This window comes from Oryctolagus cuniculus, chromosome 11, assembly GCF_051225735.1.
Source record: "Oryctolagus cuniculus isolate XC-2025 breed Fujian yellow rabbit chromosome 11, ASM5122573v1, whole genome shotgun sequence".
Classification (NCBI taxonomy): Eukaryota; Metazoa; Chordata; class Mammalia; order Lagomorpha; family Leporidae; genus Oryctolagus; species Oryctolagus cuniculus.
This window is the reverse complement of record NC_142877.1, coordinates 14,008,430-14,035,984: the sequence shown is the minus strand read 5'-3', so window position 1 is coordinate 14,035,984 and position 27,555 is coordinate 14,008,430. Positions and strand designations below refer to the sequence as shown.

The following is a 27,555-nucleotide window of genomic DNA, read 5'->3' as shown; positions in this document are numbered from 1 at the left end:
GTGAGAGGGTCACAGTCGGAGAAGGGCAGAAGTGACTTGGGGCTGTGGCCAAGGAACTCAGGCAGCGCCGCGAGGCTGGGGAAGGGCTGGAAGCTGAAGCCCGCGGGAGGAATGGGCCACGCCGGATCCTAGACCTCTGGACTCCAGAACTGCATGGTAACAAACGCGGGTCATGGCGCGTCGTGACGACAGCCATGGGATCAGCACACCCGCCCAGCGTCTCACCACTCACACTGGTTTGGGAAACCTACTCAAACTTCTCCGTGCCTCAGTTTCCCTGAATAACTGCAGATGATAAAGTGGTTAATCCTCACCTTCCAGGATTGTTGTGAGGATCAAATGAAAATGTCCACGGATCAGGTAGGGGAGTCCCAAGACTATGTTAGCTGTCGCCATCGCCATAAGAATAACTGACAGCTACAACCAGCTGGGGGCTGTATTAGGTCCAAGGCAGCCTCAAAGTCTCAAACGCCTTGCAAGAATTTCAGCGGGGGGGAGGGGGGACGCTATGGTGTAGCGGGTAAAGCCAGCACCTGCAGTGCCTGCATCCCATAAGGGCATTGGTTCAAGACCCAGCTGCTCCACTTCCAATCCAGCTCTCTGCTGTGGCCTGGGAAAGCAGTGGAGGATGGCCCAAGTCCCTGGGCTCCTGCACCCGCGTGGGAGACCTGGAAGAAGCTCCTGGCTCCTGGCTTTGGATTGTCCCAGACATTTGTGGCCATGTGGGGAGTGAACTGGGATGGAAGGCTCTCCCTCTCCCTCTCCCCTCCTGTCTGTAACTCTACCTATCAAATAAAATAATTTTTTAAAAAATTTCTTCAATTCTCCCCATCACCTGGGGTGGTTACAGTTTCCCCCTCCATTCTGCAGGTGAGGAAGCAAAGCCAGGTGACTGGCCCAAGCCCCTCTAGCGCGGGAAATACTCTCAGCTTGGCAGTGGCCTGCGTGCACCTGGGAAGTTTACGCTGCGCTCTTTGCAGCCAGAGGTGTTTGCTGGTGGTGCCATCCAGGGGTGGGGCGTGGGGAGGCAGAGCGAGGGCCACAGGCTGGGCAGACGGAGGCCTGGCAGGGCCAGGCATCGTAGCGGATTCCCTTCTTCCCACCGAGGGCAGGCGAGAAAGAAAATCCAGGCGAAATTCACCTCTTCGCCCCCCGCCATTGCCTCCACTTGGAGGCTCAGTTCCTGCTTCCCACCTCCTCACCGCCCAGTTCCAGCAGCTGCGGAGCCAGGTTTGGGGGCGCCCCGAGATGCGCGAAGTCAGAAAGCCAAGTGTTCAGGGTCCCGGGGGCCGCAGGCGCGCTCAGTCCCCAGGGGTTCCCTCCGAGCCCCCTCCCTTTCCGCAGCCGGCATAAGGAGCCCTCTGTTAGCGGCTGAATACACAAGCTGGCGGAGGCAGCGCGGGGTCCCAGCGCCTGCCCGACCCCCGCACCCGGCGCCAGTCTGCACCGAGACGCCGCCCGGACGCCGCCGGCGCGCGGCCCGTCTGGCCACCCCTCCCCCTGGCGGCGCGGCTAACCCCACAGACCAGCCCCGTGGAAACCAGTTTGGGTTTGTTTGTTTTTTAAGAAAATGAAAACAAAAAAAAAGAAGTCGAACAAAGAACGGGGCACAGCACGCGTCCCCGCGAGGCCAGGCCCGAGCGCAGCGCGCGGAGCCCGCCCGCGCCTCCTGCCGGGCAGCCCGTGCCCGGGGACCCGGTTCCGCCGGCCCGGGGGCGGCCCGCCCGCGGCCCTCACTTCTGGCCGGCCAGCAGGCTCTCCAGGTCCTCCAGGCGCGCCGTCAGCTGGGCCAGTGAGCGGTTAAGGAAGCCGCGGCGGGGCGCGAGGTGCCCTCCCTCCCCGTACCCGCGGCCCGCGCCTCCTGCAAAGGATATGCCTGTGCGTCAGGCTCTCGAGCGACCCCAGCGCGCGGCCCTGGAACTCCACGAGGCTGTCGCAGTCGCAGGGACTCCGGAGCTCCGTCCCGGCGCCGACGCCCTCCTCTGCAAACCAGGCACAAGGTCAGCGGGACGGAGCCCTGTGGGAGGCCGAGCCAGCCCGGACCTGGGCCTCCAGATTCACCTCCACCAGGGCCTGTGGTTCGGTGTGAGGGCTTTGCGTTCAGGCTGGCCTGGGCCCAGTCCCAGCCAAGCAGGCGCTGGCTACTGGCAAACTCACAACGCTTTCTGAGCCTGTTTTCCCATCTGTAAAATGGGCAGAACAAGAGCATCTCCTTATTGGTGTTTCCAAGGATCCCCTGGTGTGTGTGTGTGTGTGTGTGTGCGCGCGCGCGCGCACGCTGGGAGAGGAACCGAGGACATTTCTAATGCGCTTCCAAAGGCTGCTGCTGCTGCTCCAGGAAGCTCACGATGGGCGGCAGGAGACCGGGGCAGCGCTCGACCAGTGAAACTTCCCAGAGTGGAGGAAGTACTGGGCTCTTGGTGTCGGATGCAGGGGTCGCAGGCCCCGTGTGGCTGTTTAACCACTTAAAATGTGGCTGGTCCAACGGAAAAATTAATTTCTTTCTATGTTATTTTAATAAAGTGGGTGCAGGTGGCCGCTGGCTACCTTCCTGGACGGCACAGACCTAGAACACCGCCTGGCACAAGTGTATTCCAAGGAGATCAGTGGTCCTCCAGGTGTGGTCCTTGGCCTACCAGCAGCTCAAGGAGGCGTTTATCAGAAATGCACATTTCAGACCCCGCCCCAGACCTACTGGCTCAGAGAAGATGGGGTTGGAGCTTAGTGATCTGTATTTTAACAGCCCTCTGGAGGTGGCATTTGGCCTGGTGCTTGAGCTGCTAATTGGGATGAGAAATTGCCATGTGGGAGTGCGTGGGCTCAGTGTCGGGCTCCAGGCCCTGAATCCAGCTTCCTACTGGTGCGGATCCTGGAAAGGAGCTCTCTTGCCCTCTCTCTCTCTCTCTCTCTCTCATAAAATGTTTAAAAATTCTAAACCCTCAAGGGGCCTCTGATGCATGCTGATGTTTAAACCACGCTGTCAAGCCGAGAGCCCCACGCGTTTCAACATCCCAGGGCGAGGGGGAGCCTAAGAGTTCAGCTTGGCACCGGTTTTCTCTGAGCAGTGTATAAACCAGTGGGGGCTGTGACAACAGGCCGTCTCCTGTGTTCCCTGCATTCTGTGAATGGTGCCATCTTTCATATTCTAGGTGGTGAAGTGGTGAGCCTGCAGTAACAAGGTATTGTGACAGTGGAAAGTTGTCCCAGCCTTAGTCTCGCACGCACCAGTAGCACACTGCTATGTGTGCGTTTGGAATGTACGGCTGCTAACAGTCCCACAGAGACCCCTAACTTCACAGATGGGGAAACCAAAGGTCAGTGAGGAGGGAGGGTCTGCCCAGGGCCATACACAGCATGGGCAAGGACCCCCAGCCACAGAGCTCAGACTGTTTTAGAATTCTAGGGCTGGAGGCTGCCTTGGGTGCTAGCATGGTCCCTTGTTTCCGAAGAGGAAAGTTAAGGTAAAGGTGAAGGCTCAGTGGCCTGTCCAAAGGCACATCGTGGGGTATCACAGAGCAGGAAGGGCTCCACAGTGTCCTGGCTGAGTACCAGAATTAGCTTGGAGAGAGAGAGAGAGAGAGAGAGAGAGAGAGAGAGAAGATTCTACAGAGCCTGGTCATCCAAAGAAGAGTCAGATCTTAAACCTGGGATAGAGCCTGGGGCATCAGTGGTAGGAATGTCCCCAAGCAGTTCCCCCATCACCTAGGAAGTGTGGTGCACACGGCTCCCCCCCATCACCTAGGAAGTGTGGTGCAAACCGCTCCTCCCCCATCACCTAGGAAGCGTGGTGCACACGGCTCCTCAGGTCCCCCTTTCCCTCAGCTGAGCTCCAGATGCAGTCGATGGAGTGCGTTTATGGGATACATTATCCAGAAAACTACATGTCTTTGTGAGCTTGATACACACTCGGTCCTGCCACTTTGCCATGTCAGTAGCAGTGAATTCCAACAACTCAAGGGACGCCTGCTGGAACCACACCCCCCCACCCCAATGCTGACTTTGGCGTGCCTTTGAAAAACTCTCTCCAGATTATTTGGAACACCCACTGCTCTGGGGTCCTAGTAGCCTGGTTTGGTGCTTTGGAAACTTCAATATACCCATGAGTCACCTAGATGGATGTTAAAGCGCCAACTCGGACGCATCAGCCTGGAGAGGCCCGGATGCTGCGGCTCTGCCAGGAGTCGTGTCCCCACCTGTCCACAGAGGCGCATTGAGTAACGAGGCTGGAGGCTACCTTGAGTGCCACTCAGTTCCCTGTTCAGCCCTGTCTGTAACTCTGGGAGGGGACTGGAGGCAGTGAATGTGGAGAGGAGAAATTAAAGGGAGGGCAGCCGGAGGCGGGCGGCGTTGCAAGCCGTGGGCTCACCCGGGCAGATGCTGCCTTTGAGATTCTCCAGCAGGTGCGTCATGGTGCTGAAGTCGGGCGAGTAGGACACGTGCAGCTCCGCGGGCTCCGAGGCGATCTCGCGAAGCTCCTCCTCCACCGCCTTGCCCACGCCCACCGCGTACATGACGATGCCTGCGGGGCCAGGGCGCTCAGAGGAAAGATGCCTCCCCGTGCCCAACCCAAATCCAGTCCGGGATGCCCCGTGCCAAATGCCAAACCCACCTTCCTCCTTGGCGCGCGCCGCCCACACTGAGATGTCATCCTGGGAGCGGCCGTCGGTGAAGACCAGGCCCACGCGAGGCACGTTGAGAGCGCGGGGCCGCGCGCCCTGGGCCTCGGAGAAGCTGTGCTCCACCATGTGCCTGAGCGCCAGGCCGGTCATGGTGCCACGCTCCATGTACTCCACGGCCAGGACCGCCTGCTTCAGCTCGGCCGCGGTGCCGTAGCGGCCCAGCGGGAACTCGGTGCGCACGCGGCTGGAGAACTGCACCAGCCCAACGCGCGTGCCCTCGGGGGACACGTCCAGGAAGTCCACGATCTGCGTCACGAAGCGCTTGACTAGCTCGAAGTTCTGGGGACGCACGCTCTTGGAGCCATCCACCAGCAAAACAAGGTCCACGTGACCTTCCCGGCACCCTGCAGCGCGAGAGGTGCCTGGGTGGAGGGAGAGAGGTGCCTGGATGGAGGGCGGAGATCCTGGGGTGGCAGCAGCCATCTAAGCCATCTAGTCATTCATTCCCATGTGTCACATAAGGGATATTGTTCACTGAATCCGTGCATCCATATTGGATGATGTGCTAAATCACCATCATCATCATCATCATTGCCATCATCACCATCATCACCACCATTACCATCAGCATCACCACCACCATCACCAAAATCACCGCCACCATCACCATCACCACCACCATCACCATCATCAGCACTACCACTACCACCATCACCATCAGTACCATCACCATCATCACTAGCACCACCATCATCATCACCAGCACCACCATCATCACCACCAGTACATCACCATCACCATCATCAGCACCACCACGACCATCACCGTCATCATCATCACCACTACCACTACCACCATCACCATCAATACCATCACCATCATCACTAGCACCACCATCATCAGTACCATCACCACCACCATCACCGTCATCATCACCACTACCACCAGCATCACCACCAGTACCATCACCACCATCACTACTACCACCATCATCATCATCACCACCACTGTCACCATCACCACCACGACCACCACCATCACCAGAGCCCTTGACATGTATCAAGTGCTTAGCACAAACCAGGCACTCTGCTCAAAGCATCTTTTTAGATAATAATAACAATCATCATCAGAGTAGCTACCTTTTACTCATCACCTACTATGATCCGGCACACTCTAAGCACTGTACCAGTAAATTAATAACAAATACTATTACTGGCAGCTGGCCATGCACCGGGCACCGACCTAGGTGCTCTAAGACACGCGTGTTCTCAGCCCTCCCCGTAACCTTGAGTGTTGTCCCCATGTTCCCTAATTCGAAGCCGCGAAGGAGAAAGTGGTTTTCCCAGATTCCATAGGCAATTGTGACTGAGCCAGGACTTAAATCCAGATCTATCTGACCCCAAAACTCATGTCCTAATCACCTACAAACTCATCCCCCTTCATCTGAGCCAGGAACTCTGCTAGGCCTTGAAGAGGGTTCGATAAATAAGGCACAATCCCAATCTCCTGAGGAGGTCAGCGCAGAGCCGAGCAGGTCGGGCGTGCCGTAGGCTACAGTCCAGGAAAGTGCTGGGGGTGGGTGGGGAGGCAGGGAGCCCAGGGCAGCGTAGCTCCTTCTTTCTGGGGCTCTCGAAGAGCGCTGCATGCAGATGCTGGTATGCATCTGGCCTCTGTTAGCGACCGAGTGACTGTGTCTCCCCAAGTCCCCTGGGGTGGGCATCTGGTGGGGGTTCAGCTGCCACATTGGAATGCCCGCACCCCTTACTGCAGTGCCAGGCTCACGTCCCAGCCCTGCGTCCTATTCCAGCTTCGAGCAGGTGATGACGCCAGCATTTGGGTCCCAGCACCCACGTGGGAGACCTGGATGTCATTCCAAGCTCCTGGCTTTAGCCTGGCCCCGCCCCAGCTGTGGCATTTAGGGAATGAAGCAGCGGATAGACCATCTCTCCATCTCTTTCTGGCTCTCTCTGTGCCTCTCTGCCTTTCCAATAAATACATAAATCAGTCTTTGAAAAGCGCTACTCCTTGTTGTAAGGGTTAGCAGGTGATGTCTTTGGAACATGATGAGATGATGAGGATGCAGCGTTGGTGAATGGATTGGAATCCTTATGAGTCTGAAGGAAACCACTTCCTGTCTTCACCAAGTGAAGACAGAGCAAGAAGGTGCAGAGCGGCAGCCAGACAGCAGCCTCTCCCGGCACCTTGCTGCCAGCACCTGGGGCTTGGAGTGCCCAGCCCCAAGAACCACGGGACACAGGTGTGGTGGCAGCCACTCGGACTATGGTTCTTTGCCACGGCAGCCTGAGATGGTCTTGATGGATGAATAAGTGCTTGCCAAGGCAGAGAGGAATATTCTAGAAAGCGGGAAGCAGGATGTGCAGGGCCATGGGGCAGGGAAGCTGGTGACACAGGTAGGAGGATGCCTCATGCCTACAACCTTCAAGTGTGGCAGGCGACAGGCTGGTGGCTTGGCTGAGGGGCGAAGGTGGTGGCTTCAAAATTTTGACCACAGGCCAGCGCCGCGGCTCACTTGGCTAATGCTCTGCCTGCGGTGCTGGCACCCGGGTTCTAGTCCTAGTTGGGGTGCTGGATTCTGTCCTGGCTGCCCCTCTTCCAGTCCAGCTCTCTGCTGTGGCCCGGGAGTGCAGTAGAGGATGGCCCAAGTCCTTGGGCCCTGCACCCGCATGGGAGACCAGGAGGAAGCACCTGGCTCCTGGCTTCGGATCAGCGCAGCACACCAGCTGTAGCAGCCATTTGGAGGGTGAACCAACGGAAAAGGAAGACCTTTCTCTCTCTCTCTCTCACTGTCTAACTCTGCCTGTCAAAAAAAAAAAAATTGACCACAGCTCACAAACACAAATAATAATAATCCATGAGGATGCACTTCATCTGACCACATATAATGAAATTTAACTTCCACAAAACAGTACTTACTTGCTACTTGTAGCAAACTCTATTTTTAGAAAACCACTCATTGTAACCCACAATGTGATTTTGTTACCCACTACTGTGGTCGGGCCGGCCACAGGAAAAGCTCAGGGCTAAGGCATTTGGTCTCCATTCCTTGGGCACCAGGGAGCCACAGTGATTTTGAGCAAAGAAGGCGTGTGATTGAACAAGGGTTTAGCCATGGCAGCGCGGCAGAGGATTGCGGGGAAAGAGATAGAGGCAGAGCACAGCACACTCCCCACCCTCCCCCTCCCACCCCACACCCCCACACCCATGCCACATCCTCCGCCCACGGCAAGGACAAGGTCAAGAATGCTCAGAATGTGGCCAGAACAACCTCCCGCCCGGAACTCACGGCTACAGCTCTTGCCATCTGCCTCAAGTGGCCGCCCCTCGGGGCACAGACAGCGGTAGGAGAGGCCCTCACTCACGCACTGGAACTCGCAGCCATGGTCCACGCTGTTGCAAAGGTCTCGGACTTAACGGAGAGACAGGTTGGGATGAGTCAGAGTGACCCTGCATGCTAAGGCCCCCCCACCTCCCCATCATGCAGGAGGCCCCTCCTCACTGCGACAGCTCCTCCCGTCCGGCTGCAGGTCGTGACCGTCCGGGCAGCGGCAGTGGGGCCCGTCGAGAGTGCTAACACACTCATGCTGACAGCTGTGGTTGCTAAGGCTGCAGGGGTCCACAGCTGGTGGGGAGGAGGAGACGGCGAGATGTCACCTCTGAGTGCCGTGCCCAGAAGCCGCCACCAGGGTGCGGGTGCGAGGGCTTGCTCACCCCTGCAGCTCCTCTGGTCCTGCAGGAGCACAAAGCCAGCTTGGCAGCGACAGAAATAGGAGCCCGGGGAACTGACGCAGTGGTGGTCACAGCCGTGGGTCCCTTCGGCACACGGGTCAATGGCTGAGGAAGAGCACAAATCAGCTGTGCTGAAGGCAGCTCTCACCCCTAAACCACCCTCAGAAGCTGGGCGCTACTTAAAAACACCATGCCTGGGCCCCACGCCCAAAGGTGCTGGCTTCAGTCGTCTGGGGTGGTACCTAGGCATCTGCCTTCTTACGGGGCCAAGCGACTCTCCCGACTTAAAGCCAAGATCCAGAGCCAGTGTGCCCGTTAGCGAGCCATGCAACAGAATGAGGAGCCACAGTTCTGGAAGACAGAGCCCCAGTCCAGTCCCCAAGACACTCACTGATGTCCAGGGGAAGACCAAACTCAGCCACTCGACTCACCTGAGCCTCCGCTTCCCCATCCACAAAATGGGGATATAACAGAAGAGAGCAATGACTATTAACCATTTCCTCTCTGAGGAAGTTGAGTGTCTGAAAGGTTTGGAAGCACAAACATGGCCCCGAGCTAAGCTGGGGAGTGGGAACTGGAGAGAGGAGACTTGTCTTATGTGAAAATGTGAGAATCTGGGGCTCCAGGAAAAGAGAGGGGGTGGAGAGAGGGAGAGAGAGAGAACATGAGAGGTGTCGGGGGGGGGCTGAGTGACCCTGTGGGCTGGGAACACCAGTGACCAATCCCCCGTGGTGAGCCGACTTCAGGAACAAGGGTGCTCTTAATAACGAGTGGGGGCTTTCCTTTGTGTGCACTTCACTTTACTTCGCTGTAACTCGCACCTGTCTACTGCCACGGTGAGTACAATGGACGCATGCACAAGTACGCACACACGCATGCCCTTGTGTGCGCAGAGGTGCGAACCAAAGAACGGGCTTGCATGCATGGAACAAAAACAGCATAGTGGTGTTGAGAACCTGGAAAAGGACCGGCAGAAGCTCACAGCAGGGGTGATGGCCAGAGGTAAACCCCTAGGGGAACCACGGAAGGCTCGCGGTCACCACACAGGGGTTCCAGCCAACCTTCTGAAATGTCTAGAAACAAGTCGAACCCAGGTGAGGCCGAGCGAGGAGGTCTGCAGCTCCTGGCACAATGCCTGCCACTAAGTAGTCAACTAACCAGCAGCTGTGATTGCGAGACCAGGAGCCCACATGCGCACACACCACCAAGCGAAATGCAACTGGGGGAGCCAGGCGCCCTGTGCCGTAACTTTGCAGGAGGCAAAAAGGTAGGATCAGATCTCAAAAGACCGCTAGGGCAGAGGGGAGCAGTGCAGAAAGGACTGGGGTGTGGAGGCAGAGCTGAGCCACAGGTCAGGGAGGGGGCAGGCTCATCTTCCTGCAGAACCCTCCACAATGTCCAAGTAACAGAAACCGAAGCATGTGCCTGGGAGGAGACAGAAGCAAGTTTGGGGGCCAGGGCTGTGCGTAGTGGATAAAGCTGCCGCCTGCATCCCATATGGGTGCTGGTTCAAGTCCTGGCTGCTCCACTTCCAATCCAGCTCTCTGCTATGGCCTGGGAAAGCAGTGGGAGATGGCCTAAGCCCTTGGGCCCCTGCACCCATGTGGAAGACCTGGAAGAAGCCCCTGGCTCCTGGCTTCAGATCGGCACAGCTCCGACCGTTGCGGCCAGTTGGGGAGTGAACCGGCAGATGGAAGATCTTTCTCTTTCTGCCTCTCCTCTCTCTGTGTAACTCTGACTTTCAAGTAAATAAATACATCTTTAAAAGAACAAGAAGAAGCAGCAGCAGCAGCAGCAGCAGCAGCAAGTTTGGGAGGTGGACTGGGGCCAGGGAGGAGCCTGGTCTGAGAAAGGGGTGACAGGGCTGTGGTAAGCACACAAAGTCAAGGCTCCCAGCCCTGGTCCCACTGAGCACTTGCGTGACCCAGGCTAATCCCTCCCATTTCCTAGGCCTGAAAGCAAAGGAGGGGCTTCTACTTCCAAAGACCCTTCCGGACTCATTGCTCTGATGCTGGGGAGACAGGGAACCAAAGCAGGTCCAGCCGCGGTGGTCCCGCGGGGCAGGGGTAGCGCTCACCCAGACAGCTCTTGTTGTCTGCCGCTAGCTTGTACCCGGGGTTGCAGGCGCAGCCCACCGCGCCCTGGGTGTTGACACACTGGTGCTGGCAGCCGTGTCTCCCCTCGGCACACGGGGCTTTCCCTGAGGACACACAGGGCTAGAATCAGCCGGCACAGCCCGTCGGCCGCCTCTGGGACCGGAAGCAGCTGCCTGGGGTGGGGTCAGAGGTGGGCCTCCTTCTAGAGGGGCTCCATCCAGGTGGGAGGTCTTAGGGAAACAACAGGGCTTGAGCAGCCCCTGTGGACAGGCTCAGAATAGGTGACACGGGACTAGATGCGCCCACGGGCTAGGGGTAGGAGTGGAGCGGCGAGGTGCCCATGCGCTCTGTCAATGGGGGCAACACAACTCCAAAGGTGCCTAGCGCAGATGGTGCAGCGTTTGTGGGAGGGGCTAATAGAATGGGCGGAGCCATACTGAAGTGGGTGGGGCAAGACTCTGAAACAGGTGATTGCTTCTTGTGTGCAGGGAGGGGTCAGCGGTGGAGTTTGACCTTCAGCCCAGGATAAACCACTCATCCCGGTGGGCGGGACCAGCTGCACGTGGCTCCCTAGGGTCCGCGCCCAGGCAAAGTTGGCCAGAGCTAAAATCTGACACCATCGCGGTGGGCGGGGGCACAGAGGAAAGCACCGGCCGCCCCAGCAGGACGGGATTTCCTGTGCGGAAAGGGTTCGAGCCTCAACCTCCGCACGCCCGTAACTCACCACACAGGCGGCCCCGGAACTGCCGGCCAAACTCCTGGATGAGGTCGAAGGACTCCACCAGGAAGACGTGCTCATCCAGCGGCGGGGACGCCATGGCGCGCAGGGAGCCCACGTCGGCGCGCTGCACCCCCACCGCGTAAATCTCGATGCCGCGCGCGCGTGCCTGGGCTGCCACCTCGGCCACGCGGTCCTGGGGCCTCCCGTCGGTCACGATGACGGCGACGCGCGGCACGCGCTCCTCCGGGGGGCGCGCGCCCTCGGCCACGCTGAAGGCCACATTCATGGCGTACTGGATCGCCAGCCCGGTCATGGTGCCCTGCGCCAGCGGCACCAGGGTGCGCAGGGCGCGCTCCATGTCCTCGCGGCGCGAGAAGGCGCCGAGGGGGAAGACGCTCTGCACCTGACTGGAGTACTGGATCACGCCGACGCGCGTGGCGTTGGGCCCCACGTCCAGGCTGCGGACAAGGCCCACCAGGAAGCGCCGCATGGTCTCGAACTCCAAGGGGCGCACGCTGCGGGAGCTGTCGATCACGAACACCAAATCCAGGGGCCCGGTGTGGCACTTGGGACCTGCAGGGCGGTCAGGGAGGTCTTTGCTGGGTCAGCAAGCCCTCACCTCCAAGGAGACCACCAGGCAAACCCAGGGCAAGCGCTGCTATGGCGCTGCTCAGTGCAGCCTTAACCAGGTGAGACTCACTCACACCGCTGGCACTTCCTGTGGCCCTGGGCTAGATTTCACAAATCCCCCCTCCTAAAGTTCCTAGGGCTACTCTGGGAGATGCCATCCATTGGGAAGGAGGCAGGGGGAGATGTGCCAACGCCAGGGCCTACACAGGCTGGGCGGGCAGCACGGACGAGGGAACTGCCTGGGGTAGGGCTGTGGACAGCCAAGAACCCACACACCTTCTAAGTGGGCAGACGTGTCCACAAGGTCCGGATGTCAGCTGAGCCTTCGTTGTTTTTTTTTTTCCAAGAGAAGTCCCAAATCAGAATTTTTATGTGAAATCTCCCGATGTTTCATTTTTTCAACGAACTCATCAAATTTAAACATCAAGTGGGTAATTGTGCATGAACCCCAGACTAAACCACATCGGAAAAATGAAGACATTGCGCTGGAACTGCAGCTCTCAAACCCTCCCTCTCTGGCCCCCAGATGGAGCTTCCTCCTCCTGGCTGTGGGGGCTGGGCCCCAGCTCACCTGTGAACTGGGGCTGGGCTTCCCAGGGCTGGGCAAGGAGCAGCAACACCAGCAGTGGCCAGCACAGAAGGCCCCTCATGGCGCCCGCCAGACAGAACCAGGGTGTCAGGGACTGGAGGGAGGAAGGGAAACCGTAAATCAGGCGTTCACGGAGCTCTGAATCCGGTGCAGACGCTTGGGGCAGTGACAGGGCCGTGGGTTTATTTTACTGATCTATTTTTGTGCACGTTTGACATGTTTCACAGTAAAATTCATTGCAGTGGGATTGCTGCGAAACAAAGATCCTTTGTAGAGCTGGAGAAAGTTATACGTTGTGGAACTGTGGAATGGTAAATAGAAAGTAAATTAAAGTACACAGATATAAAAAGAAAACAGGCTTTCCTAAATGCCGGGCAGTGTCAAATGCTTTTCACGGGCTGCGACACTTGATTCTGACCAGTTTTGAGACTAAGGGACTAAGGTTGTCATTGTTCCCATTATACAGATGAGGACATTGAGGCTTGGAGAAGCTAAGCCCTGGTCCCCAGAATCGCTTTGCAAGGAAGTGCCTGTACCAGGCTGGAATCCTGAGCCCATCCTACCGGGCTCTGTGCACCTGCAGGAGTATCAGGCGCCTGCTTCTCCCCAGGGGAGGGGCTTCACGCGGGAGGCGCTGCCACGTGGGCCCCCTCCCCTCTGCCCCGTCCCCCACTGCAGGCAGTGGGAGAGACTGCAGCCTTTGGCGCGGGGGAGCGTGGGGACGGTGGGCCAGTGACTGAGCTCGGGAAAGGCCGCCAGGGGGCGTCTGCTGGGCCTGCCCGCAACAGCTCGGGCTGTGGGAAGCCCACATCTGCCCAGCAGGTGTCCCTGCCCAGAGCAAACAGGGGGCTGGGAACCCGGGGCCTTGGAGATAAGGCCTGGGCAGGATATATTTGGCTGGAGCACCGAGGAACTGGTGCCACCGGACGCGCCTGGAGGGCCACAAGGGAGCGACCATGGACCCCGTGGGGACAACAGGTGAGTGCTCATTTCCCCGCGGGCCCCCCTGGCGACACCCCCTGTGACTCACCAAGGATCCCCATTGTGCCGATGGAAAAACTGAGACCCAGGAAGGCAGCCCACCTGGCAAGACTAGATCCAGCTGGACCCCTGCCCCCCAGCTGCTAACTCTCTGGGCCCCTGGATCACCACGCCTGCCTAGCTCCCAGCCCCCATCCCACCTCGGTCGCCCACACTCAGGTTTCCCGGCAGAGGGGCCGGTGCCCCCGACCCTCGCAGCCCCGCCCTCCCGCCTCCCTGAATGGGCCCATTCTGCCCATAGCCTGCCAGCCGCTCACTCCAGGCGGCCTTCCTGGCTGGATTCTTCTCCCCCCTCGCTTTCAAGGCCTGGTAGCAGAACAGAAAATCCCTCTGGCAGGCCCTTTGTGGGAGGGTGACCAAGCCAGCCGGGCCAGCGGCTGGCAGCCGGTGAGGGTGGGGGACACTTTCTCCAGCCTGGGCCATCGGAGCCCGGCACCCTGGGCACCCCTGACGCTCCCCATCCTTACCTACCTGCTGAAGCCGCTGCCCTCCCCGTGCTGATGAAGGGCCCCATTGTCCTGCTCTCAGCCGGAGCCCACATCCCACCTCGCCCCCTCCCACCTCACCCCCACCCGCTTGCACTCCAGGGTCCCAGAAAGTCAAGAGAGCCACCACGTCCAGGGTCATAACCTTTCCAGCATCCCCCCCCACACACACACAAATACACTTCCACAGAGGAAGGAACCCGCCCGGGAGGGTGGCGGGAGTCTTCACCCCGGCCACACAGCGACGTGGTGGCCCTGGCGGCCCCCAGAACCCCGGCTCCTCCTCGGAGACCCCCTCAGCGCAGGGGGAGCAAGGGAGGGAGGCTGGTGAGCAAGATCTCAAGGACTGGCTGAGGACTGAACACCTGGGGGCCCTGCAGGGGCCAGGTCACCAAAGGAGGGGCTTCCTGACCCGGGCTCCACCTGGAAGTGACTCGAGGGGACAAGGGCCAGCTGCGGTCACCGTGGGCAGGCGGTCCCCCCCCCCCGCGATAAACACTTGCCCCTGAGCTGGCCTGACGCCCTCACCCCTGCACATCCCGCAGGGACCCCGGGCCCTTTGACTCACCTGAGTCTGCGAGACAGCTCGGAGGCGCGGCTGCAGAGCGGGGCAGACGGGCGGGGCCTGGCGGGCAGCTGGAGCAGGTAACGGAGCGGGCAGCCAGCCCTAGGTGGGGACTGCCAGGCAGCTGGGGCCCGCGCAGGCGGCGGCCGCATTTAACCCGGGCTGGCGGGTGGGGAGGGGGAGCGCGGGCTGCGACCCCTCCCACTGGCAGGGAGCGATCCCCGCTGCCTCCGAGGGCTGGGGCGGAGCGAGCGCGGCGCCCCCTGCGCCTGCCACCCTCGCAGCAGCCGCGGGAGCCGGGCGGCGACGCTCTCCGCGGCCGGAATGCGCTGGAAGCCTCGAGACGCTTCCCAGAGGAGAGACCCAAGAGGCGGAGCGGTCGGGCCGCTGGCCGCCGGCTGCCTGGACGGCCTCCGAGGGCGCGCCACTCTGTCCTCGCCGTCCCTTCCAGGAGTGGGGCGAGCCAGGCCTCCGCCCCTGCCCAGAGGACACAGGGCACAGGGGCCAGCCTCGGGGGTCGTGGTCCTGGCCCGGCCCTGCCTGCCAGACCCCCAAGTCTCTAAGCCGCCTCCTTTCCGTGTTCCACCTGCTGCCACAGGCCTTGGGCCTCTGCCGGCACCCATCAGAGTCCCCAGGGCTGGGCCAGTGGGGTCGGCCTGGATTCCCTGGGGTCAGGGAATCCTGAGAGGGGACCCAGCAGCAGGACTCAGAGCCTCACCCCACCCCCACCCCCACTGCGCCCTGGGAGTGTGGTTCCAGGGCCTTTCGCTGTTGCAGGTTCCTGCCTGCCCACCCGAGGTGAGGGGCCGGCAAGCCGCCCGGGATGGGGACCCTCAACCTTTGTGGATGCTGGCAGCCCTCCCGTACCTGTCTGCACCCGGGAGCAGCACGGCCGCGCCCTTAGTGTTCCCCCCTCATCTTCCTGAGGCTGCAAGCAGCAGGGAACTCTCACTGGGCACCTGGCAGCCCCAAGCATTTAACCCACCCAGCCCACCCGCACTTTGCCAAACACCTTCTCTTCCTGACTTTGGGGGTACAGCAGGAGCCCCATCCTCCCCTGATGCCCCCCAACCCGAGCAGCGGGCTCCACAGCACCACGCCCCTTCAGTACCCCTTGCCGAGGGCCAGCCGGCCTCCTGCCCTCCCAGGTCACCCCCCGAGCAGGCCACCATGCTGCAGGAAGGCGTGCGCAGGTGCCTGCAGCGGCAGTGTGAGCAGACGGTGCGGATCCTGCACGCCAAGGTGGCGCAGAAGTCCTACGGAAATGAGAAGCGGTAGGTGCCACGGTAGCAGCCCCCTCTCCTAGGAGAGCTGTAACCTGAAGACCCCCCCCCCGCCCCGAGCCCCCCATCCCTGGGAAAACCTCAGCTGTCAGCAGGGACCCTGGCCCTCAGCCACTTTGGTCTCTGGCAAAACCTCCCTGTGGCTTGCCCGTCCGCATTCACCCACTCACTCAACAGTGACTTACTCTTTAGGAAGTGCCAGGGTCTGTGGGCACGGCTGCACGCTGGGCACACGGCTGAGCAGAGCTCTCACGACATTCTCCCTCCCTCGTGGGACAGACACCTGTAAACTGCCCACAATTCAGGCACCCAGATACCTGGAGATGAGGCTGAGAGCTAGAAGGCAAACAGAGGGGGTCATCCACAGAAACCAAGGGCGGCAAGGGGAACCTGCTTCAGCCTCAAAGATCAAGGTCAAAAAGTCCCTTAGGAGGCTGCATCCGAACCGGGACTCAGATGTTAAAAAAAATCGGAGCCAGACAGAAGGAAATCTGGAGGGACACAGGCTCTGATTGGAAGAAATGGAGAAAGCAGAGACCTTGGGGGCAAAACTGACAAGGCCCCAGAGTGCGGGAGTCAGAAAAGGAGGGGGGAGTGAGTAATTGGGGACCAGATCACAGGAGGACTTGGAGTTTTAAGTCCCTTGGAGGACTTTAAGAGGGGAAACACGATCTGAGCCACGGTTTTCAAAGCCCTCTGGTTGCCGCTGGGACAAACAAGCCAGGGGAGTGGGGAGTGGCCACAGGGACAGGGGCTGCAAGGCCCTGGCGGTGACCCAGGCCAAAAAGCAGTGGTGGCAGTGGAAGGAAGCCAGGGCTGTTCAGATGGTTGGATGGCGAACACAGGACTCATCGGTGGCTCAGATGAGTGGCATCCAGAAATAATAATAGGATTTGCATGAGGTACAGTCAGAGAGAAGCCTGGGGAGAGGAGGGAGAATGGAGGGTTTCTTGGGTGGATGCTCCCTCGCGATGCTTGCAAGACAGACAGGTGCAGGTGGATGGAGACTCCGGCAGTCGCATGTCTCCGCAGGTTCTTCTGCCCTCCGCCCTGCGTCTACCTCGCCGGCCCCGGCTGGAGGGTGAAGCCTGGCCAGGGCCAAGGTGAGGGTGGGCTCCGGGCGGCTGGCCGGCCGGCTCTGCGGGGAGCCCCGCTCACGCGGTCTGCTGGCGCCCTCTGGCGGCCAGGACGAAGCCCGCCGGGCACGCGAGCCCTCCAGAGCCGGACCCGTGCCCTTGCAGCCCACCAGGCCGCGGAGCCCGGGACCACGGTCTGCGGCTACATGGGGCTGGACGGCGCGCCCGGCAGCGCGGCCGAGACGCAGAGGCTGAGCTTCGAGGAGCAGCCGGACTCCAGGGTGAGGGCGCACAGGATGGGGTCCCAGTCCTGCTCCCACTCCGGCCTGTCCTTGGGGGGAGGGCTCAGGCAGGCCCCTCCGGAACCCAGTCGTGGGGCAGGGAGGCCGAGGGCCGGGCCCTCTTCGTCGCTAAGCCCCCGGGCCGGGGTCGCAAAGCTCGGCGCGGACGGCAGATCCCCGGGGGCGGCTGGGCCCCGCGGAGGCGGGGGGATGAGACGGCCGCGTGCCCGCGAGTCCCCCAGGAGTTCGGCTGCGCCAAGACCCTGTACATCTCTGACGCGGACAAGAGGAAGCACTTCCGGCTGGTGCTGCGGCTGGTGCTGCCGGGGGGCCGGGAGCTGGGCACCTTCCACAGCCGCCTCATCAAGGTCATCTCCAAGCCCTCGCAGAAGAAGCAGTCGCTGAAAAACACCGACCGTGAGCGGGGCGGGACGGGGCCTGGGTGGGTGGCGGGGGCGGAGCCAGAGGGAGAGGGGCGGGGCCTGGTGGAGGGTGGAGTCAGCAGCAGAGGGGTGGGGCCTGGGTGGAGGGGTGGGGTCAGCATGAGAAGGCCCCGGCTGGATGGCGGGGATTGGGGTCAGCATCAGAAGGGTGGGACCTGGGCGTCAGGGTGGGGTCACAGAGTCAGAGGGGCGGGACCTGAGCCGAGAAAGGGGCGGGTCTGGGGAGGAGTGGGCGTGGCTCAGGCGTGCAGAAGCAGAGGAGAGGGGTGGGACACTAGACTTGCAGGTGGGGGCCAGAGACGAAGAGCAGCACGAAGAGATCAGCAGGTGCTGAGCCAGGGACAGAGTGAGGACGATATAGGGGTGGAGAATTTCCAATTAAAAACATTGTGGGGTTCCTGCCGCGAGCCCGGCTCTGCCCCGGGCACTGCATTGGCAAAGGCCAACTTGCATTGTCCTGTGTGGTGCTCCCCACGTCTCTGAGAAAGGCGCTGTCCTCGACCCGGGTTGTAGGTAAGGACGGTGAGGCTGCAGCATGCATCCCTCCCTTAAGAACTCCTGGGCCTACATGGCCTCAGGCTGCCCTGGCTGGGGTGTGGCCCAGACAGGAAGTGGCCTGGGGTCTGCGAGACTGTGGAGCCGCTCCTCCTCCTAGGCCACATCACTTTCTGTGGAAGCCCCCCGAGGGTCTCAGGGACAGGCCGCGTTCTGGCCAGCCCTGGGCATGCAGAAAGGGCCAGGGAGGGCCCCAGGGGGTGGTTAGGGTGCAGATTCTGGAGCCTGGAACCTTGGGTCTGGGTCCTGGCTCTGCCACTTGTTAGCTTTGTGAATGAGAACGCAAGGAGCACTTCAGAAAGGTGGTGGGAAACGCAGTTAAAAATATGACTTTATTTGGGTGCCAAAAATCTAAAATCCAAGCATATGTGTGCTCTTCAGCACCTGCAAGGGAAAAACCGTGCATGGACTTCAAAAATCCTTTGCATCAAAATGAATGTATCTTTTCCTTCGGCTTTTCCACGCACTTTTTGAGGTGCTCTCGTAGCGCTTGCCTCTGTAGGTTGTTTGTAGAGAAAATCCAATACACTGAAGGCATTTAGAAAATTACCAGGCATACAGTAAGTGCCAGCTATTGTCCAATACCAGCCGGTGTTGTCTCGTGCATCCCCCATCATCTCCTTCCTACTTCACCCCTGGCTGAGAGCATTGCCTCCTCCAGGAAGGCTTCCTTCACATTGATACTTTATATCCCTGCCTTCCTTCCCTCCCAAACTGTGATCTCCCAGAGCAAAGCCTTTGGGGCCCAGTACCCAGCACAGGGTAGGTACTGAGTGAGTACTGGGCTGACTCTGTCTGTTGGGCTCAAGGAGTGGGGGAGGGCACAGAAACAGGGTGATAGCAGGCACCAGACAAGTCGCCATGGACTGTGGGAGAGCCTTGTGTCCTGGCTGGCAGAGAGCACTGGAAGTTGTCTGGGAAGTCCCAGGGGGCCAGGCCCCCCAGCGCCCTGATCCTGCCTTCTCCCCCGCCCCCCCCACCCGCAGTGTGCATCTCCTCGGGTTCAAGGGTTTCCCTCTTCAACCGCCTGCGCTCCCAGACGGTGTCCACGCGCTACCTCTCCGTGGAGAACGGGGCCTTTGTGGCCAGCGCGAGACAGTGGGCTGCCTTCACGCTGCACCTGGGTAATGCCTTCCACAGACCCCGGCGCTTCTCCAGCCTCGGCCGCTGCTCGGCGAGGCAGGGACACTTTGCCCCGTGCACCTGAGGCTCAGAGACGCCAAAGGACGCCCACAGCCCCAGGAGCTGGTGCCCAAGCCCAGCCAATGCGAAGCTGCCACCCCCGAACCCTGCCCTCAAATGCAGACATTTTCCGGGGTGGCCCCAAGTGCTGGCTCCAGGCTTAGAAACTTCAGCCTCGGCTGCTTCCCTGAGTGCTAGCTTGAGGCCCCTGAAGCCCTGTTCCTTTCTGGCTTGCTTTGCCCCCAGCTGATGAGCACTGCTCCCAAGGAGACTTCCCTCCCCGAGAGGGCTACGTGCGCTACGGCTCTCTGGTGCAGCTCGTCTGCACGCTCACCGGCATCACGCTGCCGCCCATGGTATGACAAAGGAGGGCTCTCGCAGGTCCATGCAAAGGGGTGGCACCCATGGGTGGGGCTGGAGGGTGAGTCTTGAGACATAGAGATGCTGATTCTTTTTTTATATATTTATTTATTTGAAAGGATTACGGAGAGGTGGGGGGGGTGTCTTCCATCTGCTGGGTCGCTCCCCAAATGGCTGTAAAGGCCAGAACTGAGCCAATCCAAAGGCAGGAGCCAGGAGCTCCTTCCCGGTCTCCCACATGGGTGCAGGGGCCCAAGGACTTGGGCCATCTTCCACTGCTTTCCCAGGCCATAGCAGGGAGCTGGATCAGAAGTAGAGCAGCTGGGTCTCAAACCGGTGCCCATGTGGGATGCTGGCACTGCAGGCAGCAGCTTTACCGGCTATGCTACAGCGCCAGCCCCAAGGATGCTGATTCTTAGTGCTTTGTGGGGTTACAAGGGAGGGCAGGGGGCAGAGGGAGTCAGAGCAGCACAGCTGGCTGGGAGGGGGGCTGAAGACACCCCCTGCACCTCCCCACCACCCCTCTGCCGCAGATCATTCGCAAAGTAGCCAAGCAGTGTGCGCTCCTGGACGTGGATGAGCCCATCTCGCAGCTGCACAAGTGTGCCTTCCAGTTTCCGGGCGGTCCCCCAGGAGGGGGCGGCACCTACCTGTGCCTGGCCACGGAGAAAGTGGTGCAGTTCCAGGTGAGACCGGAGGATGGCAGCACTAGCCACCCTCGCGGGGAGACTGCCCGCCGGGAACACATGGTCACGCCTACTGAGCAGTACTGCCTTCCCCGGGGTGTGAGAGCCACAGCCCCTGGAAGCAGACATGCAGAATTTAGGACAAGCAGTAATCACTCATTCCTGAGCAGCTCTCCTCCCCCAGGAATTCTAGGGTCATGTAAGTTTGGGATACAAAATTGTCAAATGTAAATAAAAAAGTACAATAGCTACTGCATATTATTGAGCCGACTATTAGAATAATTGAATAAGAATTACAGAATGTAGCAAATAATTATTATTCTTAAGCCATATGACTCCTTCCCAAATGAGTATTTTCCCAAAGAATATTAAGACTGTGAAATCTTCGGTCATAGAATGGCACAGAGGTGCAAAGTAGCATTCTAGAATCCTTGGAAAATGAGAACATTCGAAAGCAGCCGACTTCAAGGAGCTTACTTAACGGGAGAGCACGCGGGGGCCATGTCCGAGCTCAGGGGGCAGGTGGACCTCGAGGCCCAGGCGCGTGCCGCCTCACCCAAGCTGGCGGCCGCGGCCAACGCTCTGGCCCGTCCCATCCGTGTCTTCCCAGGCCTCCGCCTGCCCCAAGGAGGCCAACAAGACGCTGCTGAACGACAGCTCGTGCTGGACCATCATCGGCACCGAGTCGGTGCAGTTCTCTTTCAACAGCAGCCTGGCGTGCACGCGGGAGCCCGTCACCCCCGTGCCGCTCGTCAGCACCCTCGAGGTGAAGCCGTGCGCGCGGGGCGCGGAGGGCGGGGCGGGGGCGCCGGCGAGGGGGCGCCGCGGGCTCAGGCACCGCCTCCTCCCACCACTGGTCCCCCCTCCCCCAGCTCAGCGGCGGGGGCGACGTGGCCACGCTGGAGCTCCACGGAGAGAACTTCCACGCGGGGCTCAAGGTGTGGTTCGGGGACGTGGAGGCGGAGACCATGTACAGGTACGGGCTGGGGCGGGCAGCCTCCCTCGGGCCGCTGGGTGTAGGGGCCGCATCGTCGGGGTCCCCGCAGCGCTAAGCCCGGCGCTGCACCGCCAGGAGCCCGCGGTCCCTGATGTGCGTAGTGCCGGACGTGGCGGCCTTCGGCAGCGACTGGCGCTGGCTGCGCACGCCCATCACCGTGCCCGTGAGCCTGGTGCGCTCCGACGGGCTCTTCTACCCGAGCGCCTTCTCCTTCACCTACACCCCGGAATACAGCGGGAGGCCCGATTCGCCGCGCGCCCCCGAGCCCGCCGCGGACGCCGACGCGCTGCTCGAGAGCATCCACCACGAGTTCACGCGCACCAACTTCCACCTCTTCATCCAGACCTAGGGCGCCCCGCGTCCGCTTCCGTGCGGGAGGGCGGGACGAGGCCCGCGGCAGACACCCACCCGGCCTCCCGCCTCATCCGCGCGCTCAGCCCTCCAGGGAGACACAGCCTTCCTGCTCTCTTTGCAAGGTGCAGCCCGGTGGCTTTGCCCCTTGGAGCTTTGGCTCCTAGGCCCGTGTGCCCGCCTCTCCATGGTCCTCTCCGGATCACTTGTGTCCCTGTGGCTCCTCCCCCTCTCTCCCTCCCCTGGGCTCTCCTTGCGTCTAACACACCGTGTCACGCTCTGAGGAGCTCCCCCCGTGTCTCCTCTGAAAAAAGAATGCGTGGCTTTGCACACGCAGGCATGGGACATGGGGCCTCGAGACCCTGTCTGCGTGTCCGGGAGCGCCCAGTGAGGCTCAGACTTGAACGTGGACTGCACCTGCAGCACCTGGAGGACTGTGTCTCTCCAGCTCTGTCCTGGAACACAGTCCCACCTGCAGCACCAGGTCGCATCTGGAACTCGGAACCCCTCTTGCATCACCGGGTCCTACCCTGGAACACAAGGACCTGCCCCTTCCTGTTTGCCTGCTGCCTGGAGCCAGCCACAGTCCCCTTGCCAGTGTTTGCTCCCTGGCCTACAGCTTTGTGGCTGGGCAGGTTCCTGTGCTATACTGAATCAAACAGAATCTGAACTGTGTGCCCCCCACAAGGAAGGGGGTGCCCCAGTAGACACCATCCGCCCACAGATGCAGAGAGCACAAGTCTTAGGGAGCACAGGACCTGCCTTGTTGACTCTTTCGAGAGGAGTGGGGTTCAGGGTTGGCTGGTATCTCTGAGGCCACAGTCCTGTCCTGGGGTCACCTTGCAGCTCTGCGGGTGAGCTACCCTACTGCCCTCACCCCTAGCAAGGGTGCACCCAAGGCCCAGAGGCATGCGGCACAGAACCAGCTTGCCCGGGACAACGCTGGGCAGAAGTCCCAGATCACCTGGGCGGTAACACAGCTGAGAGAGGGGGCTTCTCTCCATGGGCCTAGGGGCCAAATCACAACCCTGCCTTGACCACTCTGCCCCGTCTGTGCTTGATGCGAAAGAGAGCAGGGAAAGCCAGCAGGGTCCCGGCTTGGGGCTACGGGGACAAGGACAGAGGCATCGTGGATGCCCAGCCTCCAGGGGTGCCCAGTAGTCTGAAGTGCGGGGTCTAGCCCCCTGGGCCTTCCTTGACCTTCTGAGGAAGAGCTCATTTCCTGTAGAACATCTGCCCCAGAGCACGGGAAGTCCCCTGAAAAAGAAGCAGCTGACATTTCCAGAAAGGAGGAAATGGGGTTTGCGCTTTAGACTCCCCAAAGTCTAAGTTCCGTCATCAGCCATCAGCAGGCTGAAACCCACACGGCCAACGCCTCACCTTGTGTGATTGCTGGAGAAGGGTGGAGCCCAGCTGAGAAACTCAGGGAGCAAGTTGGGTGGGAAATGCCCTGAAATGAGTGCCCGCCTCCGGAGAGTCTGATTCGGGAACAAGGAGGAACTTCGACGCAAGGACAGGAGATGACGCAGTCAAGTGCAGGGCCCTTCTGAGCATAAGTGCCACATCTAAGAAGCCAGCTGCCGTCTCACATGCTGGCTCCGGGAACCGTGTGGCCACCCAGCTTGGACCAAAGGGCTCTATGTCCCCCTAGGCTGAGTTTCGTGGGGAAAGCGGTTCTCATCTCCGTGTGTCCTAGAGGGTGCATTCGCTGTGCCCTGCGCTGGAGTTGGTGCTCAATAAATAACATTGTGTTGGCAGATATCCAGAAATTGCAACGTGAAACCAGCAGGTGGCAATGTTCCCTTGCGGAGGGGTGTATTTTCACCATTCATTCATTCACTCATAGCAGTTGAAAGCTGTTACGTTCCTTAAAAAGATAATCTTAAAAAACAAAACAAAGATCATCTTAAGTCCTTCTGTGCTCTCGGGATCCTCTGTAGGTTAATTCACACAATTCTTCACACTTGCGGGGGATTCCACTCTACAATCCATGTATCAATTAATTTAATCTTCACATTAGGATCATCTACCAAGCTATAAAATTAGACATCCAGGCTGTAGCACAGACCCTTGGGTTAGAAACGAGGGCGGTGCCCGGGAGTCCATGTTACTTGCCCACTCTCCCACATGACTTCAGTGAGCAGGGTTGCTCCCGTCCATATTTGCTCTTGTTATAGATGGAGAAACGGAAGCTTCAAGAGGCCAAGGTCATAGCAGGTGGATGGCAGTGCCTGTCACTCACTGGAATCCTGTACTCCTGACGCTCAGTTGGAGCTCTGGGAGTCTCTGAATTCTCACGGGGCCACACTGCTGGGCATAGGCCGGGTGTATGTGTTGTGGAGGGGAGGGGACGCATGTAGTGAGGATGAGGCCAGAATATCTGTTTCAATCGCTTCTCGGCCTTTTGGCTAAGATCAAGTGCAGAATCTCTGTTTCAGAGTCCCCCAGCCATCACGGCGCCTGCGGTCCCTTTTTTTTTTTTTTTTTTTTTGACAGGCAGAGTGGACAGTGAGAGAGACAGAGAGAAAGGTCTTCCTTTGCCGTTGGTTCACCCTCCAATGGCCGCCGCGCTGATCCGATGGCAGGAGCCAGGTACTTCTCCTGGTCTCCCATGGGGTGCAGGGCCCAAGCACTTGGGCCATCCTCCACTGCACTCCCGGGCCACAGCAGAGAGCTGGACTGGAAGAGGGGCAACCGGGACAGAATCTGGCGCCCCGACCGGGACTAGAACCCGGTGTGCCGGCGCCGCAAGGTGGAGGATTAGCCTAGTGAGCCGCAGCGCCAGCCACCTGCGGTCCCTTTAGCAAGTTACTCTCTGGGTTGAAGCTCTGACCTTAGAGTTGCCCTCTCTCCCTTTGGTTTGTTGATTTGGGTCTTCCACAAAAGGAAACCGAGCCTACCTCGTGTGGGGGTAAGAGTCTGAGACGTCTCCCTCCCTGGGGAGGATGTGGGCCGCGGAGGGCATGAACTGTGAAGATGGGGAGGAAGTGGCTGGGAGGAAAGGAAACCCAGAGGGCCTCTCTCAGGTTTTGGCAATACTCACACAAAGGGCCCCCTCCCCGTCAGGCTTCGCGCTGCTCCAGACCCCAAGGCACAAAGGCAGGCAGGGCAGTGGTCATGACTTCAGTGGGCAGAGGGGAACACCTGCTACAGCCAGCTGGAGCCAAGGAGGGGGTGTGTGTTCACATGGACACGGGAGGGCAAGGTATAGGGGAGGCAGGGAGGGCCTTGTGACCAGGTTCACCAGGCTCCCCTTGTGACAGTGTTGGAGTGGGCCCCAGCCCTCCAGGCTCACCCGGAGACCCCCTCCCCCCGGTCTGGTTCCAAACACCCAGCTCCCCAAGCTGGCTGATGTCGGAAGTTCACCTTCAGCGCTTCTCTGTGTGCAGGGCTGCTCCCCTCCTTACCCAGCTCTAGGAGGTGCATCGAAACATTTGTAGGAAATGAAGTTAAAACAGAAGTTTATTTTGCTGCAGAGAAAATGTGAAACCCAGCCCATGCATGTGTTTTCCATGAACCTTATGATGATGCCCGTGTGCACAGACTTCAAGCGTCTTTCGTACCAGAGGTGGGTGTTTGGCACACAATAGTTAATACGCCACTTGGGACACCACCTCCTCCATCAGAGTGCCTGGGCTCCAGCCTCCCGCTAATGCGCACCTTGGGAGGCAGTTAGATGGTGGCTCATGTACTTGGACCCTGCCACGCATGCAGGAGACCTGGATTACATTCAATCTCCTGGCTGCAGCCTGGCCCAGCCTTGGCTGCTGCAGGTCTTTGAAAGGTGAACCAGCAAATGGAAGATTTCTCTCTCTCTGACTTTCAAATGTTTTCAAAAATCTTTGCACAAAATTAATTTGCTAATTCCTTTTTCCCATGAGCTTTAGGAAATCTCTCATTTTCGAAGAAATTTTTTTTTTAAGATTTATTTATTTGAAAGGCAGAGTTAGAGAGAGAGAGAGAATTGATCTTCAATTCACTGGTCCACTCCCCAAATGGCTGCAACGGCCATGGCTAGGCCAGGCGGAAACCAGGAGCCAGGAGCTTCTTCCAGGTCTCCCACATGTGTGCAGGGGCCTAAGCACTTGGGCCATCCTCCACTGCTTTCCCAAGTGCATCAACAGGGATCTGGATCAGAAGTGGAGCAGCTGGGACATGAACTGGCGCCCGTATGGGATGCCAGAGCCACAGGTGGCCCCAAAGGAATCATGCTAACATGAAAGAATGCCACTGTACTGTGGTTTTTCACCCAACAGGCATCTTGGAATCAAAATTCTAGGTACCAGTGGGGTGAGTCTGATTGGTTGCAGCCAGTTAGCCACGCTGTTTCTGCTTGTGAAGACGGAGATAACGGCACTGGCTTCATAAGGCGTCGTGGGGATAGAATGTGTGCCGCGGCTTCAGCAGGGATACGGGCTGTTTGCTGTCAGTGTTGCTGCGGAGGCACTTCTAGCGATGACTCAGAGGGGGAACCCTCCCTCCGTTTACAGATGGCGAAGTCCTTCCTGCACTCTGGGCACCCGCGTGACCACGGGAGCGGGTTACAGCCACACACGCGTACTGTCCCTGAGTCTCTGTGGGCCAGAGGTCCAGGCACAGCTCAGCCGGCCTTCTGCTCAGGGTCTCCAGGCTGGCGTCAGGGTGTCAGCCAGGCCTGCATTCTCCCTGATCGTTGGCAAAATCATTTCCTTGCAGCCATAGGATCCATGGCACCTTGCATCTTTCAGGCCAACCCAGTCAGGTTCCCATCGACTGGCCCGGGACACCAATGACATCTGTCAAGTGCCCTCCCCTTCTTTGCTGTTGAACGGAACTTACTCATAAATCTAGTGGCATCTCATCATAGTTACATGACCTGCCCACATGCAAATGGAGGGAATTATACAGGCTGTATACACTCAAGGGCTGAAATCTTGGGAGTTACCTTAAAATTCTTCCTACTCTCCAAAATCACTGGTAGGGAGAAGTGGGAAGTGCAGGAAGCATCTCACACGGGGTCTCAGCTTCTTGTTACTGAGGGGTAACACAGCAGGCAAGAAGGCTTATTTCAGCTCAGAGAACGGCAGTCTGGCATCTGGTAGAAGCTGGTGATGGAGGCCAGCGCTGTGGCGTAGTGGGTAAAGCCACTGCCTGCAGTGCCAGCATCCCATATGGGCGCCAGGTTCAGGTCTGCTCCACTTCTGATCCAGCTCTCTGCTGTGGCCTGGGAAAGCAGTAGAAGATGGCCCAAGTCCTTGGGCCCCTGCACCTGCATGGGAGATCCAGAAGAAGCTCCTGGCCTCAGATCAGCCCAACTCCATTGGGGCCATTTGGGGAGTGGACCAGCGAATGGAAGACCTCTCCCTCTCTGCCTCTCTGTAACTTTCAAATAAAATAAATAAATCTTAAAAAAAAAAAAAAAGCTGGCAATGGCAGAACACGGGCGGAGGAAGAATCACACGGTGACCGGAAAGCAGGCCACAGGAAGCACCTGCTTGTAAAACCAACCCTCTGCTCCCTAGGGCGGGGCCCGCTGAGGCCTAAAGACCTCCCCCGAGGCCCACCTCCCAGATGCTCCACCTAACAGTAATCCATTCGCCTTTCACCTAGGGCCTTGGGGTTGGAACATCAGCAGGAGTTTAGGGAACCAAGGCGTGTCCAAGCCGTAACATAGGGAGTGAGTGCGTCTGCTGCCTCGGGAAACTGGCTGGGTCACACAGAAATGGCCCAATTTCATCCAGAATCCACTCTGAGCCCCTGCTCGTGCCCCTCCCATCAGTTCTCCAGATAAACCAACGCGCCGTGCAGGGCTGCACGGCCAGTAACGAGGCCTCCGTCAGCTGCCCTCAGGAGGACTTCCAACGAGTCT

At 59.4% G+C, this 27,555-nt stretch overlaps 2 protein-coding genes and 1 pseudogene across 5 annotated transcripts; 2 read left to right on the top strand and 1 right to left on the bottom strand.

Annotated features, from left to right (window-relative positions):
* Positions 1-1,544: 1,544 nt before the first annotated feature.
* On the bottom strand, positions 1,545-15,239 carry MATN4 (matrilin 4). Of its 2 annotated transcripts, XM_070051779.2 has the most exons (11): positions 14,497-15,237; positions 12,385-12,496; positions 11,187-11,756; positions 10,444-10,566; positions 8,349-8,471; positions 8,137-8,259; positions 7,924-8,046; positions 4,610-5,041; positions 4,367-4,519; positions 1,876-1,982; positions 1,545-1,793 (listed from the first exon to the last, which is right to left on the bottom strand). In XM_070051779.2, exons 2-11 carry the CDS (start codon positions 12,461-12,463, stop codon positions 1,734-1,736), a joined length of 1,893 nt encoding a protein of 630 aa, XP_069907880.2. In that variant the 5' UTR covers positions 12,464-12,496; positions 14,497-15,237; the 3' UTR covers positions 1,545-1,733. The 2 variants fall into 2 exon arrangements, with proteins under 2 accessions (XP_069907880.2, XP_089164056.1); XM_089307930.1 differs by lacking the exon at positions 8,349-8,471 and having other exon boundaries at positions 14,497-15,239.
* Positions 13,094-23,593, top strand: RBPJL (recombination signal binding protein for immunoglobulin kappa J region like). Of its 3 annotated transcripts, none has more exons than XM_089307931.1 (12): positions 13,094-13,380; positions 14,474-14,573; positions 15,642-15,767; positions 16,809-16,879; positions 16,964-17,133; positions 17,376-17,550; positions 19,118-19,255; positions 19,560-19,669; positions 20,207-20,359; positions 20,970-21,125; positions 21,232-21,335; positions 21,432-22,234. In XM_089307931.1, exons 1-12 carry the CDS (start codon positions 13,359-13,361, stop codon positions 21,703-21,705), a joined length of 1,599 nt encoding a protein of 532 aa, XP_089164057.1. In that variant the 5' UTR covers positions 13,094-13,358; the 3' UTR covers positions 21,706-22,234. The 3 variants fall into 3 exon arrangements, with proteins under 3 accessions (XP_089164057.1, XP_069907882.2, XP_089164059.1); XM_070051781.2 differs by having other exon boundaries at positions 13,098-13,380; positions 17,018-17,133; positions 21,432-23,593; XM_089307933.1 differs by lacking the exon at positions 13,094-13,380 and having other exon boundaries at positions 15,533-15,767.
* Positions 23,594-24,095: 502 nt separating this feature from the next.
* Positions 24,096-24,305, top strand: LOC127491267 (U2 spliceosomal RNA; annotated as a pseudogene).
* The last annotated feature ends 3,250 nt before the right edge of the window (positions 24,306-27,555 follow it).